Genomic DNA, 22877 nt, shown 5'->3' with positions numbered 1-22877 from the left:
GAAGCATCTCTGAATCCATGTGGTCCAACTTCTGCTTGATGAAGGTGTTGGAAATATCCTCAATAATTTTTGGTCAGGACGGTATCTCTGATAAAAAGCAGTTTTTATTCGCGATTGCAATTGCAGGCGCCCTGATGGCAGAAGCGCACCTATGGACATGATGTTACAGTTTTTATACCTTGTCTCCCATACATTTTCCCCTCCTGTTTCCCCTTTGATTGGGTATTCCAGGTTACAATTTTACTCGAGGTTTGCATTAGTTAATTACATTCTGACACTTGTTAATTCCCGCGTTATCTTGTGTTAGTCAGTCGCCATCCCGCTGGTTTTGTTTCCAAGATGTCTCGGTATCTTATCGTATTGATATATTGATTCCCTTCAAAGCTTCTTCCGTTCTGTCCCAGAGACCGTCGTTAAACAAAAAGCCTGGGGTGGGTGATTCCAGTCCTTCCCATATCTCTCCAGGCACATCCTTAGGTATGGCATGACTTGTAGGTTTTACAGTGTATACAACAAAAACGTTAAATCATATATTATTGCTAGTTTATACGGTTATATTGTTATTTTAACTTATCCTCTTTGGATCTTTTATCACTCAGGTCCTATTTGTCCAGCACCAAAAAGTAGTTTTATTTCAGATAGCTGGACAGACAGGAGCTGCGGTCTTTATAACTATGATTTTTACCTAATAACTACAAATTTCTTCACTTATATATTCATATTTTGTTCTAAATGCAGAAACAACATTTGATTCCCACAAAGGGCAGCCCCATGACCTTGGGGTTGGAAATCTACAAGATTTCCCATGACAATCAAGCCCCATGACCCAACATGGGGTTGGAAATCTACACAAGCAATCCCCCACACTCCTCTTTAGTCCCTGTGTTAAGTAATGGGCTGAGAGATGGGCTGTAATGTGCTAATTAATGGGCTGAGAGATGGGCTCGTGGGATACAGCTGGTTCCTGAGCCTCTTGGCCTGGCTGGGATGGAAAACAGAGAGAAAAACAAGGCCCAGGCCTACTTCAGGCTTCGCAACGCAAACTAGGCCGCAGTTACCTTCGTTGCCAAGCAACGCTCTCAGAGCGTCACGTGAGGGCCGTCGCGGGGTGATGACGTCACGTATTCGGGGCGTTACGGGAACGTTGCGAGGATGGAGGAAAGGGAGAGACTGAGGAGGGAGATCCGGCTGTTACAGGGTACGGGGGGCTGGGCCTATGGGGTGTGTGGGGTCTATGGGGGCAGCCAAGAGGCCTTTGGGGTGTGTGGGGCCTATGAGGGCATACAAGAGGCTTTTGGGGTGTGTGGGGCCTATGGGGGCAGCCAAGAGGCCTATGGGGTGTGTGGGGGCAGCCAAGAGGCTTTTGGGGTGTGTGGGGCCTGTGGGGGCAGCCAAGAGGCCTTTGGGGTGTGTGGGGCCTATGGGGGCAGCCAAGAGGCCTTTGGGGTGTATGGGGGCAGCCAAGAGGCTTTTGGGTTGTCTGGGGCCTGTGGGGGCAGCCAAGAGGCCTATGGGGTGTGTGGGGCCTGTGGGGGCAGCCAAGAGGCTTTTGGGGTGTATGGGGCCTATGGGAGCAGCCAAGAGGTCTTTGGGGTGTGTGGGGCCTGTGGGGGCAGCCAAGAGTTTTTTGGGGTGTGTGGAGCCTATGGGGGCAACCAAGAAGCCTATGAGGTGTGTGGGGGCTCTGGGGGCAGCCAAGAGGCTTTTGGGGTGTGTGGGGCTTATGGGGGCAGCCAAGAGGCTTTTGGGGTCTGTGAGGCATATGGGGCAGCCAAGAGGCTTTGGGGGTGTATAGGGCCTATGGGGGCAGCCAAGAGGCCTATGAGGTGTGTGGGGTCTATGGGGGCAGCCAAGAGGCTTTTGTGGTGTGTGGGGCCTGTGGGGGCAGCCAAGAGGCTTTTGGGGTATGTGGGGCCTATGGGGGAAGCCAAGAGGCTTCTGGGGTGTGTGGGGGTAACCAAGAGGTTTTTGGGGTGTGTGGGGCCTCTGGGGGCAGCCAAGAGTCTTTTGGGGTGTGTGGGGGCAGCCAAGAGGCTTTTGGGGTGTGTGGGGGCAGCCAAGAGGCTTTTGGGGTGTGTGGGGGCAGCCAAGAGGCTTTTAGGGTGTGTGGGGCCTATGAGGGCAGCCAAGAGTCCTTTGGGGTGTGTGGGGCCTCATGTGTGTCCATTAGCTCAGCTGCTAATTAGGAGCCTGGGTGTAGTGACAACATAAAGGGATGAATGTGCAGTGACTCAGTGTGAAGCTGGGGCTGCTTTGGAGCTTCCTCATTGTTGCTTTATATTATGTTATATAATATATTTATATTATGTATATATATGTTGCTTTGGGCTTGTGTGTAAGCAGCCCAGTGTTAGTGCAACCCTCCTGACGGCCTTATAGCAGGGCTCAGAGGTTGCTCTGAAGTAATACATGGAAATAAAATCAGCGCTTGTGTGAGTGATTGCCCTCATTGTGGTGCGAGGAAAACTAGAGCTGTGATGTTGGAAGCCTCCCCCTTGGGGCTGGCGATTAACAGATGCTGTTTTCTGTCCTTCAGGTCTCATAGACAACCACAGGAACACCCATGGGGATGTGCCACGACCGCTGTCTTCTGGCCCACGTCAGCACTTGTTCAATAGGAGGGGAACGTTCTCAACCCGATATTCCCAGCTACAGCCTCCCAGGGATTTCCAGCCACGCCGAGCTCACTCTTGGAGGAAGAAATACTCCCTTGTGAACCAGCCACCGGGATTGGTGTGTGATGTTGGGAGTGCCACCACATCTGGGGCTTTTGGGAGCAATGAGGAGAGCCAGTCAGCCATACCATCAGCAGAGTCCCCAGAGAGACAAGTGGACTTAACCACGGATGGGAACATTGTAGTGGGCATCCAGGTGACGCAGAAGACTGGCGTTGTAGGTACTGAAGGATTTAGTGATGCCAGTGCTTATTGTGATGTATCCGGGCTTAAAACAGAGCTTGTTGCTCTGGATTCCTCCATCCCTTTGTACACAAACCAAGAAGAAGAAGAAGAAGAAGAAGCGAAGCCCTCTCTCTCTGTTTCATTTAGCTCGTCTCACCGCGTTGTCAGCTCGTCGTACCTGTTTGACAACCCCAGGAAGGTGCACTTGGCTGAAAGCTCCAGAAGTGCCAGCGAAAGCGCTGTGACATTGAAAACGGAGCCACAGCTGCTGTCAGCTCTGCCGAGCTGCGATCAGGCTCAGCACTCAGCATGGTGGAAGCCAGAGCCACCCGCTCCTGGACAGTGCAGTTGGGAGCAGGTCGGGGACGTTCACAGAGAGCCAAAGCTCTTTGGAAACGCAGAGCTGAACTCTAAACCCACTCAGGCGCCGACTTCAGCAGTCGTGATGTCTCCAGTGAAGAACAAGTTTTCTGTAATCCCCAAAGTTTCCAGTCTCCAAAGAGCTGCTTCTGTGACGGTCTCCAACAAAGCTTCGAAGTTCAGGAAAACCAATTACACCTGGGTTGCAAACCCTACTAAGTGCTCTCGTCCTGTCAAGAGATGGATCAGTCCCAGAGCTTCTGACAGCGCTAAGAAGGTCACTAGTGGAGCTGAGAGAGGTTCAAAAATATCACCAAAGACAGATTTGGGAGCAAAGATGAAGAAATCGGGGCTGCAGTCCAAAGTGGGTGTTTCTCCCAGCAAGTATAAGTGGAAGGCGTCCAGTCTGCAGGCTTCACCTTCCACATCCAAGTCAGCGTTCAAGTGGCGGTCGGAGGATCAGAAGATGCCCTCAGCCTTCAACTTGCTGCCTCCCAATGATACATCAGTTGGGGTGAATCCCTCCTTGGGTGAGGCTGTGCTTACCAGTTATAAAGTGAAGAGTCGGACAAAGATCATCAAGAGGAAGGCGAGCTCAAGGTAAGGTCATAGAATCATAAAGGTTGGAAAGACCACTAAGATCATCATGTTCAACCATCAGCATATCACCAAACCGTGTCAAGTTGCTGGTCTTTGAAGAATTGTCATTGCACGTGTCCATAGGCTTTAGGTGAAGCTGGAACAGTTTCTTCTTTATTCCTTTGGAGCACTTATGAGGCTTCTCCTTGGCCTGGATAACAGACCAATATTCAAAGGGAAAAGGAAACAGGTGCTTTCCCTATTGATTTATTTTCATCCTCAGAGTTTTCTTGCTGGTGAAAGGAGAAGAGATTTGAATCACACAGGGACAGAGGGGAGAAAGAAGCTGAGCTGTGCAGGCTGTGTCTGCTGGGAAGAAACGCTGCCTAGATGTAAATCTGATAGATCCATAGTGCTCTGCGTTTAGCGCTGTTCTTTTTGTGCTGCCCACCACTGCAATCCAAGCATCTTCCCTGAAGGTTCTCACTCCTCTCCCTGTAGTTAAGTTAGTGCTATGCTGGGTAAATGTCTTGTGCTGAAGCAACTGAGATTCTCCTGGAATGAATTTTCCGCTCTCCCTATGTCTGAAAGGGGCAGAGCGCAATGGAGAAAGACTAAATAAATGAAGCTTAGAGGAAGGAAAAGGGCTGAGTTATCTGCACTGGAAGTGGAGGGGAAGTAGATAAGGGGGTTGGGGTTAAACTTACTCTGAAAGCATTATGGAAGTGCTGCAAAGGTCTGTGTTTATTGCTGATGTTTTTATCAGGGCTGGGTGCAAGCCAGGATAGGCTTAAGGAAAGGATAAGTGGGATGAAGTGAAGGCAGTGGCACCGATGTGTGAGCTTTGCTATGGGTCTGGGAGGTACCTTTTCCCAGGTCCTCTCCTTGGATCCTGTCATCCAGCATTCCATCCTCACATCTCTTAAGCTGAAGTGAATTGAGTTAGGCTGTCAAACACCTCTTGCTCCTCATATTCCTCATATTCACTTATTTACTTGCAGTTTTCTGTTCAGTGTTTCTCATAATGGAGCATTATGGAGGAGAAACAGAGCTTGGTGACCCTCTGTCTCTTAGTTGTGGGCAAGAGGACAAAGTGTGTTTCAATCTCATCCGTACCCTCTTCTAACAGTCTGATATTTGCATTCACAGCAACCCAGTGGATAAGAAGAGCAATCCTTTGCTCACCACACCACTGAAAAGCCCCTTCCATCCCAAGAAGAAAAACATCCTGCGAGGAAAAGCTTCTGTGACTCCGAAACGCTCCTCGCCCAAAGGGCTGGTGCAGATCACCAAGCACAGGCTGTGCAGGCTGCCAGCTGCCAAGAACCAGGGCTCCTCCAGGGAAGGTAGGAACATCCTGAGGGTGAAAGCAGCTCCAAGGGAGGCTCTTGTAGTTGGAAAGTTGGTTATCATGTCCTCTGGGTTGTAAATTTGCTGCTATAATTGGTCCTGGAGCAAACTAGGAGGAGTTCTGGCTGGAGTAAGGCTTCTGCCTTAACCCAGAGCTTTGACGTCTCCAGATGGGGTCATTTCAAAGCTTCCTTTTTGTTCTGAGTGCGTTGGAAGATGCGCAGGGAAGCGAGAGAACAGCAGAGGCAACAATATATCTACAAGACTCATCTCTCTTTTTGCACAGGAGAAAACCTTGTGCTTTTCATGTCACATCACGAGATGCTCCTTTACGAATTACCAAACACACCTGTGTCCCAGTGAGATGTTTCTTAAAAGTCTTGTTTTTATGTTGAATATGGTTAAAATTGCAGCTGTTAAAGGAGTACTGGGTCCCTCCCAGTTAGGATTCATAGAGCAGACATTGACTTCTGCAGTTGTTAAAGGAATACTGGGCCCCTCCCAGTTAGGGTTCATAGAGCAGACATTGACTTCTTAGTTGCAACTAGGAGTGAATGAAGCAGTATCATGAGGTTTCTGGCTTTGATGTCAGGTTCTCCTGTTTATTGTCAACATAATCACCCACTGTTTAATCTGAAGTGGGGACAACTACATTTTGATTGTGTCTACACTGAGCTCATTGTCATACTGGTGCTATCATAGGTGTTGCTTGAATAGAGAAAAGGCTGCTTGGGCTACACTATAGCTCCAAAGTCTTGCTTACATCTTGGTATCTGGAGAGGGATTTAGGGTTGCGACAGCATGAGGAAATTGAGATGTTGTTTACAGGGCTCTAAGCTGTTGTGGTGTTTGGGACCTGAGGTTAAACCACATCTTTGCTCTGTGTAGGTGGAACCACAGTGTTAAGCAGGGAGCAGAGTTTGTTCAGCTGCGTGCTTTGTAATGGGAAGCAGAGGAGGTCAGTGCGCTGCAGCTTTGGGGAGGCTCATAGCTGCCATTGGGGCTTAGCAAGCATCTCTTCATTGTATCTGTCAGCAGAAGTATGTGCCCAGCCAAAATGAAGCTTTGTGTAAGTTGAGAATACACAAAATAGATCAAAATCTGCTCTTCTGGGAGCATGACTGTCAGCTGCCAGCAGCCTTTGCATTTGGGGAATGTGTGCTGTATCCTAGTTCCTTGATTGAAGGTAATGAACAGTCCCCGTGGTGAAAAGATTTATATCTTAAAACCACGTAGGCCTGAAAATATGTAGATATTGCAGAAATACAGCTGCGTTCCTGGCTGTTATCAAAGTAGAGGAATGCAAACAAAGAAGCTTAAGAAAAAGAGAGAAATGGAAAAATAGGGCTGGAAATCACTTGGGGAGAGCATTTAGTTCAGTCCCCTGCCCAAAAAGTGGATCCAAATGATCAAGGTACTTCTGATGCATGGTAACAAAGGCTGATTTATGAGGTTGCGAGCTGTCAAAGTGACTTATGTTGTTTCCCAGTTTGGATCTTTGCGTTTTATGGTCTGGGTTGATAAGTGTGGAAATAAGAATCTGCTTTACAGAGGGTTGTTGTTTATGCTGCGTGGCTCTTTTCTTTGCAAACTGAAGCACCTGCTGTAAAAACCATCTTGATTTGGTTTCTTCAAAGTACTGGTATCATATGGCTAAATGGCTGCTGGTGTTCTTACCTCTGCTGTACCTCCATTTCAGGGGTCCCACAGGACTTGACAGATGCTCCTTCGTGTGCCATCAGCAGCTCTGCACCAGGCAATGCACAGCTGCTTTGCTTCTTCAGCTGGCAGAGAAATTCAGCAAAAGTCCTGACAGCTCTGAAACTGCAGGATGAATTTTGGTTGTCGCTTGGTGAAGGTTGAGTACTGAGTTGGTGAGCTGGAAGGCTGTGATACTTGTGTGGCCAACGAAGAAGCTGTTGGGTGGTAGACAGAGATAGGGTATTTTCAAGGCAGCCTTCCTTACTTTAATGTGAGGGTCTGGGTGGGATTTGAGGCAGCACAGATGTTCCTCATATGGCATTTGTGGAAATGGAAGGCCACAAACTGATGGCAGTATTTGGGTAGTGAGTGCTTTGGAGATGTCATAAAGTGACTCTGAAATATTCATCTGATGGAGAACATAGAATGAATGAGGATGCTCGGAATTGGGATATGTCCCAAACTTGAAGTTGATCTAATGGGATGACAGAGCTACAAAGCATTTCTAATGCAGATACCTGCATCATCCATGTGTTATAACACAAAGTTTGTGCTGGGGCTGTTTGTACAGGGGAAGACCTCAAATGTGTGACCAAAGCAAAGAGGAATGGAGAATGTTGAGCCAAATTAATGTTGATAAAACAGCCTTTAGATATTGGACCTCTTGACTACTTAATATTAATGGCTCATTAATATTAAAGCGTTCTTTTTTCCTTCCTGTTTAAGTTCTTAAGCTCTTTTTGAAGGGAAGGAGGTCTTGGAGATAATTGCTTTGTTGGAAGTTGTGAACTCACTCGGGTGCCAACCTTGTGGCTTGATGAAGTTGATGGCATCCCAATTTATGGACGGTGTCCACGTCATTTGGCATCTGGACCAGACTCCTGCTTAAACATCATGCTTCCTCTATGTGTTTCTCCATAGAGGGGGCAGATCATGCTGTATAGGGGAGGTATAGCTTAATAATTAAGATCTGGGTGGAGTTCCCCCAACTGTTGTTTGATTTTTGGTTGGATGAGATTGAGCAGCAACAGTTGGGTTTTTGTGAAGTGGAGATGGGGTTATTCCCCTCCAAAGCATGGTGATATCATTATTTTGTGGTATATTTGAAGACCAGATCCCAGTTTTTCAATGAGTTTCTGCCTGACCCAAAAGTGGTGGCAAAGGGATTGTCCTCCTCGTCCTATACTTCAGGTGTGGATATATGCATCCCCCTTTTAGTTCTACCAGCATCCAACTGGGAGCAATGAGGGTAATAATTGGTGTCGTGCAGGATGAGGCCCCTTCTCAGCTTGCTTAAAGACAGGTGAGTGGTTGCAATCGCAAGCTGCAAAAATCAATGCTTGCCCTCCATACAGTGACACTGCTCTGGTTGAATTCACCCTGCTTGGACTTTTGGCACCGTCGTCTCTTGTTGCCTTGATTTTCATACAGGATAAACTAGAACGAATGGCTTAAAATGACTTTTTTTTTTGGCAAGGATTGGGGCAGGAGAAGCCAGGCTGTGTCTATTTGCACGCCTGATGTGGAAGCTGTATAACGTTATGAAATAATGGGGAGGATTTGGGATTTTGGGGAGTTTCGTGCTGCCCTTCCTCCCCCTCAGCCCTGCAGAGGGCACTCGTGCCCCTCTCATTTCCCCAGCCCACCTTTTTCTGGTTATTGATGGCCTAATTTCGTCTTTATGTGAAAGAAAGCAGATATCAAGTAATTTGCAGCAATAACCTGCTAATGCTGGGCCAGTATCAAAACTCCCATGTTCATTTCAAGTGGCAGATAAAACACTAATATATAATTATCCTTGCAAATTGGATTGTTTTAAATAACCAAAAGGCTATGGCCAGGAGAAAACTATCCCATTTCCCTTGAGTTACTATTGCGGTGTAATTGCTGCGTTCAATCAATTTCTTTGGCATTAGAAATTCCATCACAATCAACATTAAGCTTTATTCATTGTGATGGCTAAGAGCCGGGCCATTTCTCCTCTTTTCCTTAACTGGCAAAATTAATCAGGGAAAAGATTTTAAACATTTACCCGTGCGAAAGAGGTCAGCTCTGCCACTATATTGCTCAGCAGATAAGGGGGCTAATAAAAAGAAAATTGAATTACTAATGATCGCCAAGAACAGAGTATATAAAACCTGGCAATCGCCCGGTTCAGGAAAAAAAGAGAATCAATTTTCTTCGGACAAGGTGCGCTCATTTTTTATTTTTGGCGAGTATTATCAGCAATTTAATTTGAAAGAGCATAAACAGGAGGGAAACAGTTAGGAAAATAATGAGCCCGAAGGTGTAAAATGCTGCAGGATATATGCTGTACACAATTTATTTGGCACAACAGATAATCGCTTTAATTGAATTCCAAAGTGCATTGTTCAGCAGCGGGAGAACAAAGTTGAACCCGCGTCTGTTGCCTGTGGGGATGAAGCTCCAACCCCCCTCCTAAAGGCAGAGCCACCAGCATCTATATCTAATACTAGACCAGGCTGCCCATCCAACCTGGCCTTAAACACTTTAGGGATGGGACATCCATAACCTGTCTGGGCAGCCTGTTCCAGCACCTCACCGCTCTCTTGATAAAGTACTTCCCCCTGATACCCAACCTATATTTTCCCTCCAACTTAAAACCATTTCCCCTTGTCCTGCTACCTGACCCAGGGGTGAACCTGCAGAGGTCATAGAATCATTGAAGTTGGAAAAGACCTCCAAGATCACCCGGTCCAACCCCAACCCATCCTTATCATGTCCATCAATGCTGCATCCACCCTTCTCTTTCATACCTCCAGGGATGGTAGAAGGAACCTGGGGGTTGGAAGGAGATGATCTTTGAGGTCCCTTCCAACCCAAACTGTTCTATGACTCTGTAAGTGTCTACTAACTCCTTAATTACAATCAGCAATAGTCACCTTTGGAGAAAAATCCCCCAAATCTTCATTTCTTTATCAAATTTCCAAGCCGTGTATCTTGAGAACGTTGGGTTGGGCGCTTGGAAATGACCATCAGTCAATGTGGAGGGATCTGGGTTGTGTTACTCATGCCCAGGCAAGTGCCGAAAGTCAGTGGGGCATAAATGATGAGCAGTAAGTTATGGCTGGCATCTGAATGCTCAGCTGCTGTTAATTTTATTGATGCTGGCTGTCTATATCCCTTTGGCAGCTTTGAGGGATCTCAGCGTTGACCTCTTTCTCTTTTTTTCTTGTAACTTGTAAAGTGAAGGCCTCTTAGTTATAACAGGGAGGTTCCTGTGTAATAAAGAATTATTTCTTTTCAAACAAGAGGAAGTTTGCTTTGCTTTACTGTCATCTTGCTTTTTATTTCCCTTCAGTGAACTGCACGAAGCGCTGCTCCTGTTTGTAAGTGACATCTCAAATTGCATTACACGAGTATGACACCTCTGTGACGTCTCATGAAGAGTCCCTTCCCCTCAAAAGGAAGATCTTGTATCACACACGAAACTAAGGACCCCTCAGTTTTCTCCCTGTTCTTCCACACCCCATCGTTATTCTCATCTTCTGAGCTCATCAACCCCTTTGCGCCGCCAGAAACCACCAGGACAATGGCATTGTGCTGCTGTATGTAGGTTGACCTTGCCCCATAAATCATGGTTTTGACAGGTCTCTGGCTTGTCCTTTGGATCAGAGGAGTGTGTCTTGCAAAGTGACTGTTTGCTCCTTTGCAGTAATTGGGAAAAGTTCACATAGTTGGCTCTTTGCCTGCACGGGTTACGTCAGCAATCGTAAGTAACAGTGTAGGGTTTCTGGCTTTACTTGGCATTTACAGGTGACTTGTCCAGAGCTGCAATAAGAACTGCAGGCAGCCAGCAGTGGGGATTCTGTTTTCAGAGAGCCCTTTTAAAAATAACATTCAGCTTTGAGGGAGAGAAACCGGTGTTGCTAAATGAGGAGGTGTTGCAACGGGGACCACTTTTATCCCCCAGAGCTCACCTCGCTGATTGAGTTTGGGGTCAGACACAACAGGGGCTGCACTTCGGGGAACATCTGGATGGAGATGTGCCAGGCACGTGATAATAATGCCTGGTTGGGTAGGGATGTGTGCAAGGTGCTGATTGCACATCTGGAACACCTGCAAACAGACCGTAAAGACCAAGTGACGACAGTCTGGGGAGCAGCAGGGGTTGCCATGTAAACCACTCTGCTCTTCCCATAGAATTCCTTATATTATTCCTAGTTGTGTCCATTCTTTTTTCCTTTTGCTGCAGAGTTCAAATTGTGTGCTTGAAAATAATACAAGTATCCTCTATTTCAGAGCGTCTCCCTTGCCTGTGTGCAGTTCTGGCTGCTGTTTGACTCTGAAATGATGTTAATAGCAAGCGCGTCTTTGGAGACTAATATATTTATACAACAGGAAGAAATATTTGGCTTTGGGGATGTATGACATCCTTTCATTGGCTCTGACCCTTGATATTTTCAAGCTCACAGGGGTCCTTTGCTAAGATTTCAGACCTTTCAGGGCTGCAACAAAAAGAAAACCTCCCTTTGAATAAAGACTTAAAGAATAAAAACTAAAGAGAAAGCAGAGAGCTCGGCAGGACGTGCATCTGGTTTGTCCTCCTGGGGCTGCATCGTGCCACCCTAAATAGCACATCCCCAGAGCAGAGCAGCACAATGTAGCTTTGGTCATCTCTTGTTGAGTGCTGGATGTCTCTCCTTGCTGTTACTTTCACAGTACGGTTTGCAATTGCTTTATTGAATGCCAGAGGTGATAAAACGAGTTGATTTTTTTTTTATCTTGGTGCAGATGCTCCATCTGTGCATTGAAGTTTCCTTTGCAGGTGCAAGAAATGGACTGTGTAAACTTGCTGCTTTGACCTCGAAGGTCGGGTGTCCTGGAATGGAGCAGAAATCGTATTGCATGACCTCTGTTTGCAGGTGTAACAGACTGGGCAGCCCTCTGGATATCCTCAGGGTGAGAAATATTCAGTTTCATCACCAATCCTCTCTGTTTAAGAAATGCATCTGAGGAAAGCTGGGATGCTGATAGGTATTTTTTAAAACAGTTTCCAACCCATCTGGCTCTGATTGTGCTGAATTTCAGCGCTGCTGCCTTTTATCCCTTTGATTGTCCTTCCTTGTGTACTTAAAGTCAAAAGAAAGGAAAGAAAAGCGGGCATTTAAGGCACTTAAATACGAATGGCTCTGCAGCTTGGAGCTTGACAATGAGCCTCTTCCCTTTTGTTTCCTTTTCTTGCTGTTTTCCTGCACCTAATATGTAAACTGACGGGCAGGTATCCCCAACACGGTCACAGCTGAAATTGCAGATGTTTCCCTGGCTGTGAGCTGATGGCTGCTCTGATACCAGAGCATCCTCCGCAGTACTGTCAGAATCCCCCAAATCCCACCCCAGCGCAAATGCTCCTCTCCTTGCAAAACCTGGGTAGGTTTCTCTGTTCTGCTTTCTGCTTCCCGTTCTTCTCCAAATCCCCGTATACAATTCTGTTTTAAAAGATTTCCTTTTGCAAAACTGTCCCATTCGATTTTATTAGGAACAACTTCACGCGACGATTCCCTCCCGTATCACCGCTGAGCTGAATTAAAGCTCTTCGTTCACGGATCTCTTTGCTTGTGCGCCCTACAAAGCGGTATAAATGAGTAATACCCCTCAGAATATGTAACGGATGCCTAAGTGCACCTGGGGTAAGTGCTTTGTGGACCTGACAGCATCTCCTGAGCCCTACAAAACTGTGCTGTCACAGCACTTTCCTGCGGTTTCAAGTTTCTGCTTCAGTCTAAGGGAATGGGGGGAAATGCCTTTACTTCAGTTGTCAACGGGAATTTTGCTCTTGCCCATAGGGGATTTGAGTTTCAGGACAGTTTAATTCTCTCTTACGCCTCTATAATCCACACGTGTGCAGTTTTTGCCAGCCTTCTATTTCGGATTCTGCTCGGGGTTGTTTTGGATGGTATCGAGAAGCACAGCTGGAGGTTCAGATCTGTCCTCAGAAGTGTTCTTATGGGTTATTTGTCCTGCCCTCGGGTCTGGAAACGTCAGGAGAACATTCTTGAAGTGTTAAGAGTGGGATTGAAAACACAAGGTGGTCATGATGGTGTGGTGGGGAAATGTCCTGGGACAACTTGTCCTTTGATGGAGCACAAAGTGCCTGGGCTTCGAGCAATGGCAAGCATGCATCTTCTTTTCATGCTTGAAAATACCTCTCAGAAACACGTCCTGATTGCCCATGTGTATTTGCCATCCATTTTTAGCCTTGTATCAAAAGCAAGCAGCTCAAAAGGTGCAGTGTAGCTCAGCTTTTGTTTGAAAGAGGGCAGCACCCATGTTTAATGAAGATATAAGATCCAGCTCGGGAACCATACTGAGAAGGTGCAGTGCGTTCTGTGGATGTCCCACCATCCATTTTTGGTGAGCCATGTATCTTCATCTGCTGCGGGGTGCTCTGGATCATCTCTTGGTTGGTCTCAGCTCTGAGGTTTTTGGGTTAAGAAGGATCCTCTTGAGTCACAGGCACTCAAATTATCTGTCAGATTTTGCTTTTTGGAAGAGATCAGCTCATGTCTTCTGAAGAAGCATTTTGAAGATGAGTCCAACTTGTAATGGTCCCTTCCAACTCAGTTCTTTGATTCTTTGATTCCAACCTTTTGCCCAAATTGAGTTTTTCTTGTTTGGGTTTAGCTATTGATTGGTGAGCTTCATCTAGAAACAATGGCTTTGGCTTGGCTTTTAGGGGGGAAAAAGGCACTTTGTATGGAAGCATCCATTATGAATGAGAAAAAATCAAAAGGGGATTTGATAGGGTGAAAGGAGTTTGGCAGAGATACCACTTTCAGTGTGTCTATAGATGCGTGTGTTCCTAAAATAAGATTTACTCTACTATCTCAACATTAACTGGGGCATTTTACTGTGCTCCCCTTCTGCGAGCTTCCGTGATCCATCATTTCCCTGCTAGCGTGCTGTAGTGGCTGTTAGATTTTACTACACCAAACACTGTAAAAGGGCATTAGAGCAGTTAAATCTGGAGTCTTGCTTTCATAAGGAAAAAGAAAATGCTGAATTAGGCAATGGAAAAGGCAACCACAGCGATACTTTAATCTTGCATAAATTATCAGAAGAGTCAGAGGCTAGCAATTTTATGTATTGTTATAGCTCTGCTAATTAATTATTCCAGAATAATCGATGTTTTAAAACAAAAAAAAGTTTGGTTCTTTTCTCTCTTAATGGACTGCAATATTTACTTCCAATATGGTAGCTGTGTTTTCTTTTCCTGGTTTGGCAATGCTTTCATTTGACCTCCCGTAACCAGGGGGTCAATGCTTTAACTCTACTAAATGTGCACAGTCCAAGTGATAGCCGAAGAAAGAAATACTAATGCAAAAATTGTCTTGAATCTATCAGAGTTGAGTTTGCAGAGAGAAATGCTTGACATCTAAGGAAAGTTGTATCTCCGCCGTGAGCATTTAAAGGTTAAGATGCACTAAAGAAGTAGAGGAGTTATTTAAGAGGCTCTAAAGGGGTTTGCAAATTGAGATTGTAGAATCATTGAGTTTGGAAAAGACCACTAATATCGCTGAGTCCAGCTGCCAATCAAAGACCATCGTGCCCACTCATATTAGGGTTGGAAAAGACCTCCAAGATCATTGTCCAACCACCTGCCCATCTCACTATGCCTACTAAACCATGTTTCTGAGTGTCGTATCTCCATGGTTCTTTGAATATCTCATTCCAATGAAGCTCATTCCAATGCCTGGCTGCTCTTTCAGAGAAGTACTTTTTCCTAATATCCAATCTGAAATGTTCCACACACTGGGGAGATCTGCATGACTGGAAGAACTTTTAGTAAGAGCTATTGTTGGTAGGTGGATGGTTAGACTGGATGATCTTGTAGGTCTTTTCCAACCTTGGTGACTTTATGACTCTATGAAATTGATTATTTTTTAAAGTAAATGGTGAAGTTCTGGCCCTAGTGAAATTGTCTGGCAAATAAAATACAACTTTTGCGTTGTATTTTAAGCTTTAGTGTTTGCTTTGAGTCGTGTACTGGGGCTAGAGCAACAAGGTGTCGCAGGATAGATATAGATACCTATATGGTTAGATAAGAAAGTGAGCAGGGGAATTTGGTAAACCCTCCTATTAAAATTGTTATGTCTACAGTCTGTTAGTCTGACAGATTCATGACGTTTGCTCAATTTCATAGTTAGGGCTCAAAATAAAGATGAATTCGGCCAGTGGAAAATGGTTAGTGTCTTTCTGCAGTGGAACAGCTGGACTTGTCATGTAAATAATTTCTTGACAGTCAGATTGCTTCCTTAATGTCATGCATTGTAAAGGGCAAGTAGAAAGCCACAAGACGTGAAGACATTTGCCAGCTCCTAAAGTGTTTTACCCGTTTAACAGGTTTTCTTCAAGTGTTTTAAGTGAGTCTTGTTTCTTTGTCAAGGTGTGCTTTGTTCAGGAGCAAATAACTTGCATGAGATCTATCCTCCTTGCCCTCCTTTTAATAAGCTTTCCTGAAGAGAATGGAAGTGCTCATAAGAATCCTGGTGTTGAGTGGTGATTCTGGAGCATCATCTTAAGAAATGAAATTACCTTGTAAGCTTTTATGGTACTGTGTCCTCAGGTAAGGAGCAAAGAAGGAGCAGATCCAACTGCTTTGTTTCACTGCTAAAGACCTACTAATAATTCAGTATTTAATCGAGGGCTTGAATTAATCTTACACTTAAAAAATTGAGCCTTCCATTTAGCATGGTTGCCTTGCAACAGCCCCACTGTGGCTATGGCTTGCTTTATTTGTGTGTGCTGTTGTTCTGGACCATTATTCCTATGGTGCCAAGGCTGCAAATTGCACTGTACAGTCAGGAGAACGTGCCAAGCAATTAATATACCCAGTGTTCTGAAGAGTTGGTGATGGAAGGAGTTTGACTAAAGGATAATGTAGAAGGAATGCCAGCAAACTAGTGACGAGGTTGGCTTGCAAACAAATAGGGTTTGCTGTGATTCGCTTCTTGGAGCTTAGGTGCCATATTGAGGAGTTATAAACAACTTAAAGGCAGCATTTGGAGAGGCTTGGGTTGGATACTGGGAGGAATTTCTTCTCCAAATGGAGTGGTCAGGCATTGGAACGTGATCCTAGGGGAGGTGTTTGGAGAGATGTGGCACTTGGGGGTGTAGTTGGGTGGTTATGTCAGTAGTGGTTTGATGGCTGGACTTGATTGATCTTGGAGGTCTTTTCCCAACCTCAATGATTTTATGAGTTGGCATGATGGTGGGTGGTGGGTTGATGGTTGGACCCCCTTTTTTTGAAAAAAAATTTGAAATCTTAGGAAGAATCCTTTTCCAAACCTCAGTGATTTTGAGCTTGGTATGTGATGGTCGGGTTGATTGGTTTGGACTTGATGATCATTGGCGGTCTTTTCCAACTCAATTATATTACATAGAGTTGGCGTGGTGGTGGTGGTGGGTTGATGGTTGGACTTGATGATCTTGGAGGTCTTTTCCAACCTCAATGATTTTATGAGTTGGCAATGTTGGGTGGTGTGGGTTGAATGGTTGACTTGATGATCTTGAGGTCTTTTCCAACCCTCAATGATTTTTGAGTTGGTGTGAATGGTGGTTTGATGGTTGGACTTAGTGATCTTGGCGGTCCCTTTTTCCACCCAATGATATTATGAGTTTGGCGTGGTGGTGTGGTGGGGTTAGGTTGGACTCGATGAATCTTGGAGGTCTTTTCCAACCTAATGATATTATGAGTTGTCGTGGTGGCTGAGGTTGATGGTTGATCGATGATCTTGGAGGTCTTTTCCAACCACAGTGATTTTGAGTTGGTGTGATGGTGGGTTGATGGTTGGACTTGATGATCTTGGAGGTCTTTTCCAACCTCAATGATATTATGAGTTGGCATGGTGGTGGTGGTGGGTTGATGGTTGGACTCGATGATCTTGGAGGTCTTTTCCCCCCAACCTCAAATGATATTATGAGTTGGCATGGTGGGGGTGGTTGATGCGTTGGACTTGATGACTTCAGGGTTTCTTTTTCCAGCCTCAATATGGATTCTAATTGATCCGTGCCATGTATAAGAGCTATATCTCCAGTCTTTTAACTGGTGTTTACTTCACTTTGCTGGTAAAAGCAGGAATCTCCACGAGTGCCATGGGCAGCCTGTGTAAATGGGGAGACAAATCACCTTGCTTTGTTGACTTTTCATTTTACCTCCTGGGAAAAGCAGGAGAAGGAGATGGATTTTGTTAACTGCTCCAGATTGCTTTATATGCAGTTTACATGGGGAAAGAAGGAAATGTAAATTGAAAGCACGTTAAAATAAACACATTCCTGTACAAACACAACAAAAAAATTTACTGGAAATGGATCTAGTTTTGCTCCTGTATCCATGTGGGGGCACCAGAAAGCAAAAACATTTGTCAAGCTGAAAGGGGTTAAGAAAACCAGGACATGCGATGCCAGCAATACTCTGAGCAATTCCTCCTCCCATAGCAGAGGGTTGCCCATCCCTAGTGACTTTCCCACTGTCACCGCTTCCCATCTGGGGCTGGTGACATGCCATTGTGTTGGGGAAAGCAGCTTTGTTGAAAAGCATTCCTAAACCTGATATCCTTGTTTATCTCTTTGCAGTCCCTGCCTGGCTCTCTTAGATAAACAGGTGCCAGCATTTGCAGTTCCCACTTTGCTGTCTGAACAACGCTGAGAACGATTCGTGTCTACGTGGGAGTTATTTGTGCAGGAGCATCCCTTTGGCAAATGGATTGTGACTCTGGAAACAGCCCCAGGAGCTGGAGTGAGGTCGAGGAAGGCAGGTCTTGGGACATTCCTGGCATCCATGGCTGCTGCTGGCTCATGGGGCCACACTTGAGAGCTTGTGTGAGGATTTACTTTAGAGTAGTTGCATAGACTTGTCCAAATTGGGAGGCTGAGGGTTGGCTTTGTAGTAAGGAGAAAACCTCCTTGATATGCTGATAAGATCTCATATATGGCTAGAACAGATGCTCTGACCAACAGCCCATTTATTACAAGATGGGAGGCAATTCCTCTTTTAGTGTATTCCAAGCCACAAAATGGGCTATTTGTAGTTATTTGTCCTGGGATGAATCCCTATTGGCTCACTTAGCCCTTGCTTTGCCTGTGTTTCACATCACTAAGTTGGAGTTTGCTTTCCAGTCCCAACAGTCTTTCAGGTATTGCTGTGTATTTTATATTTGCTTTGAGGAAGAGGCAACCGTAAGTAGCAGTCCATATGGGTTTAGGTGTTGGCTTTCCCTATGGGCGTGGGGCAGCTTCATGTCCAACCTGAGAATGCCCTTTGGGAGGAGTTTGGAACGGATACCAGCTTATCCCAGGAACCTGAGTGGTACCAAAGATGCAGGGACAAACAAACAAAGGTCTCTTAGCTCAATTAATGGCACATTTTCCCCTCTCCATCCCCTGCAAGCATCCCTGCTGCCTCACTTACTGAGTGTTCTCAGTGCATAGCTTAGTGCAGGGAAGCTATAGCGTGTTCCTTTGCCCAGCTGCTCTCATCACTGCTCACTTTCCCTGCAATCAGCCAGCAGTGGGAAAGCAGCACCCCACTGTGGGGCTGTTTCATGTCTGTGCTTCAAGACATTTCTGAATGAAATCCCCTAATTCCCACCTGAACGCTATGGCAGTGACATAAACAAGCAAAGCCCAGTAATAAAACGTAATGAAGAATAGCAGTGTGAAATCAAGATGTTAAACCTCTGCTAGTGACAGGCAGTAAATCTGCAGCCTGGTGTGTTCCTTGGCTTTTTAATATATATTAAAGCAGGCAGCTTGTTTTATGTCCTCTTGTCTCCTGGGCTCTTCAGCTGAGCAGTGCTGAGCGCAAGGTGAGCAGGTCGTTTACTGTTCCCTTTACACTGTATCTTACAGCTTTGGTCTCCTACTTCAATGAGTTTTCAGTCTCAGTGTTCCTGGCTTTCAGGACTTGCTCTTTGGCTCCAGTATTAAAGGCTTTGGTGCATAGGGGCTTTCCTTGTTGCTGTATGTGAGCAAGTTTCTTTCTCAGCGGAGTCAAATGGTGTTAGATCTCATTTGCTTTGTGTGATCTCTTGCTCTCACACTCTCTACCTCAAGACCTGTGATTAGGAAATTCAGGCATGCAATTTCACTTTTTTTTCCTCAGAGTAGTTCAGATTTTACTTTAATTTCTTAACTGGCTGCATGAGTGGTCCAATATTTTTTTCCTTCTTTGCTTCCTTCCTTCTTTGCTTCCTTCCTTCTTTGCTTCCTTCCTTCTTTGCTTCCTTCCTTCTTTGCTTCCTTCCTTCTTTGCTTCCTTCCTTCTTCTTTCTTCTTTACTTCCTTCCTTCCTTCTTCCTTCTTTACTTCCTTCCTTCTTTGCTTCCTTCCTTCCTTCTTCCTTCCTTCCTTCTTTCTTTGCTTCCTTCCTTCTTTGCTTCCTTCTTTGCTTCCTTCCTTCTTTGCTTCCTTCCTTATTTACTTCCTTCCTCCTTTACTTCCTTCTTTACTTCCTTCCTCCTTTGCTTCCTTCCTCCTTTACTTCCTTCCTCCTTTACTTCCTTCCTCCTTTACTTCCTTCCTCCTTTACTTCCTTCCTCCTTTACTTCCTTCCTTCTTTACTTCCTTCCTTACTTCCTTAAGAACTATTGAATGTGGAACCACTTGGTTGAATGTGGTGGGGAAAGGCTGTTCTTACACTAAGTGGATACGGTGGGGGAAGAGGACACTGTCTTTTCCATTTCATCCCCTATAAACTGGACGTCACTCTGGCCACTTTGTATGTGCTGACACTTCTTTTGCTCCATCCTCTCCACTTGAAGAGATTAGTGCATATCCCAAGCTGCTTGGCTGCCTAATGCTTTGCTTTTTCTCTTTTAAATATTCATGTGGGCAGAGTGGCCGAGTTACTTAATGGAGCAACGTGGTTTTTCCAAGTCCGAAGCAGAAGTGAACTTGTTGTCAATAGCTTTTAAAAACTTTTCACTCATCTGACAATGGCCTGTCAGGTTCACAATATTTACCCTCTTTTACTGTTTGAATGAATTCTCGTACAGGAATAGCTGCTGCTTACAGGGAGACACCTGCTTGATGTGCTGTATTGGAATAAGGGCACTTCTATAAGAGAGTTGAAACTGCTGTTCTCGCATGGACAAGATCATCTGCTACCAAGAGAATCCCTTCCATTCCTTGGGGATTTCTGATGGGTTGCTTCACCTGTAAATCTCAGACAATAAAGTAGTCAAGGTAGGAAAACAAGCAATTCAGAGGCAGTAGAGCAGAGTGGGAATAACAGCTGTCTGCAACAGCGTGGTTAAGCGAATCCTTGATTGAAGAAGTGAATGAGCTCTGCGCTCTCGTCTGGTGTGAGCTCCCTAGAGAAAAGTAACTCATCCTTCATAGGAGAGGATTTCCCATCTCATTCTCCTCTATATCTCCCTGTGAGGTCTGGAGATGACGTCGGCACCAATGCTCCCCATGTCTGTCACAGCTAAGTTGAAGCCACTGTAGCTTTTAGATAGTTGCAGATTATTCCTGTTTTCCTTTTGTCTTTCCTGGCTTTAGTGCACTGCACATTCCTTTGGTCTGAAGTTTTTTGCCTCTCCCCCTCCATCAGATGCTTTCCAACTGTTTCACCTCCTGTCTGAAGTGTGGAGGCCGAAACTGAGCCCAGTGCCAGCATCATCACCAAAGCTTATCAAGCAGAGCGGGGGTGAAGGATTACAACCGGCTTTCCTGTTTGGATGTCCTGCTTTGAAATTTGCCTTTGTGCAACAGCATGACCTTGTCAGAGGATGATGAGTGCTGGATGACATAGTGACAGAGGATTTGCACTTGCTTTGTTGATTGGTAGTGCTTCCAACGCAGCTCTTGTGGCAAGGGAGAGTTATTGGCAGTGGCTTGGTGAGGAACCAGGTTTTAGATCCTAATACAGCTGCCAAAAAGTCAGAGGAAGGATGAAGAGAGGTGAAGTTAGAGGGATTAATTGGTATTAATGCTAATGGATGCTTGGTGACTTATTCTGTAGAATCATAGAACCACCAAGGTTGGAAAAGACCTCAAAGATCATCCAGTCCAACAGTCTACCAGTATTTCCCACTAAACCATGTCCCTCAGTACAACATCTGGACATGTCTTGAACACATCTGGCTGGAAAAGATCTCATAAGATCAAGTCTAACTGTTGTCCTATCGCTCTACCCATTCATAGAATCATTCAGGTTAGATCTAGACCACCAAGTCCAACCATAGCCTATGCCCACCATGCCTACCTAACCACGTCCCTCAGTGCCACATCTCCATGTTCCCAACTCCACTACCTCCCTGGGCAGCCTGTTCCAATGCCTGATGGCTCTTTCTGAGAAGAATTTTTTTTCCCTAATATCCAACCTGATTACTTCTAACTTGATTTGAGCGGAGCTTTTTTCACTGGCTTTGCAGTTTACTGGGTCTATCTCCTCTGCCTCTGGGCTACAGGATTGCTGCTGTGTCAGTACTCATTAGCACGTGCTTGACTGGTTGTGGCTGGGATGTCAAAGACCAAATTGATTTTTCAGCTCTGGGAAAGGATTTCTCCTACACGTACCGACCAGGTAATGCATGGGGGAAACCAGCTCTAGGCTGTAGCACTCAGATGTGTTCTGATAACATTTAACACACTCTCGATCTGCTGTTTCCCATCACCAAGGTGTCTTTTTGGAAGAGGAAACGCATCTCTGTGACTTGTCTTTCCTTACGTGTTGGATCTGTTCCTCTTAGAGACTAAATGACCAAATCACTTCTTGTTCCTGAAAGCCATCAGCTTCTTAGCAAGGGTAGGGGCGAGCCACTGCAAGAAGCTAAATAAGCCCAAAGAGTTTTAGGAAAAAAAATGCTGAAGGAAGAATCATCCCTTACTTTCAGATGGGACTTTCGCATGGAGAATTCACTTCCTTTGAGTGATTTGTGTAATTGATGCTTTATTCTTTTCTTTTGTACCTCTTTGGAAAGTGTTGTTAATAATGCCTTTCTGTGGCTCTGTTCAGTATTTGCAACTTGTTTTGTAGGGCTGTGAATGTCTCTTGTTATTTAAGGGCTGAAATAACACGCCAAAGGAATGCCAGAAATTTTTTAAGGGAATGTTTTTGTTTCGTGCTGCTTTGCCAACTGCTCTACTCCCACTGCATTCAGGTCACTGGTAGGATGAGGGCTGGAAGTCATGGAACCATAGAATTAATTGCTCAGGTTGGAAAAGACCTTAAAGATCATTGAGCCCAACCCCAACCTGACCGTACTACCCTACCTAACAACCCTCTATATCACATCCCTGGGCACCACATCCAAACAGTTTTTAAACACATCCAGGGATGGTGACTCAACCACCTCCTTGGGGAGCCTATTGTAGCGGTTAACAACCCTTTCTGTAAATAAGTTTTTCCTGATATCCAAGGAAAGCACCTTTCAGATACTGGAAGAGAGCAATAAGGTCTCCCCTCAGCCTCCTTTTCCCCAGTCTAAACAGCCCCAGCTGGACTCTCCTCCTATTAAAATAGCCATAGATGTAGTAGATAACGCCTGACACATGGCCTGGAGAGTGTAATTTGACATGGCAGCTGAGTGAAAAATGCTGGATGTGATTTTTAGTTTGTTTTCAAACAAAACCAAAGAACTTTTCTGGGAAGATCAAATGGGGACAGTAGACAAACGTGGGAAATCTCCTTCCTTCTTCTGTAGTATGTGATGGCTTGGGTGGTCTACTCTGCCATAGCTCCTGTTAAACTTGGATATGTAACTATCCATGTAAGACTTGGGGAGTGTCGTTCAGATGCATTTAGAGTTGATTAAAACCAAGCAGCCTTCAGTGCTGCTGGGTTGAGTTTTACAGACATCCCTGCAGGCTGCAGCAGTGGAACCTAACAGGTTCTGGCTGGTGTTGTTGCAACTAATTTTCAAGCCACTTTCAACCTAATTTTCAAGGACAGAAGCAGGCATTTCAATTACCTGAATAATTGGAGGAGGGGAAAACACTTGTGTTGGGAGAGGACTTGAA

General features: G+C 45.3%; 1 protein-coding gene across 3 annotated transcripts in view; it reads left to right on the top strand.

Moving 5' to 3' along the window:
• The first annotated feature begins 1083 nt into the window (after nucleotides 1-1083).
• Nucleotides 1084-22877, top strand: part of ZC3H3 (zinc finger CCCH-type containing 3) — a 139702-nt gene continuing 117908 nt past the window's right edge. For all 3 annotated transcript variants that reach the window (XM_015856441.1, XM_015856440.1, XM_015856442.2), the window contains exons 1-3: nucleotides 1084-1198; nucleotides 2537-3860; nucleotides 4989-5185. In XM_015856441.1, the coding sequence (XP_015711927.1) occupies nucleotides 1153-1198; nucleotides 2537-3860; nucleotides 4989-5185 (1567 nt within the window). In that variant the 5' untranslated portion in view covers nucleotides 1084-1152. The remainder of the gene's footprint in view (nucleotides 1199-2536; nucleotides 3861-4988; nucleotides 5186-22877) is intronic.

This window comes from Coturnix japonica, chromosome 2 (genome assembly GCF_001577835.2).
Source record: "Coturnix japonica isolate 7356 chromosome 2, Coturnix japonica 2.1, whole genome shotgun sequence".
In the NCBI taxonomy this organism is placed as follows: domain Eukaryota; kingdom Metazoa; phylum Chordata; class Aves; order Galliformes; family Phasianidae; genus Coturnix; species Coturnix japonica.
The sequence above is the reverse complement of the archived record's forward strand: the minus strand, read 5'-3'. Positions and strand labels throughout refer to the sequence as shown.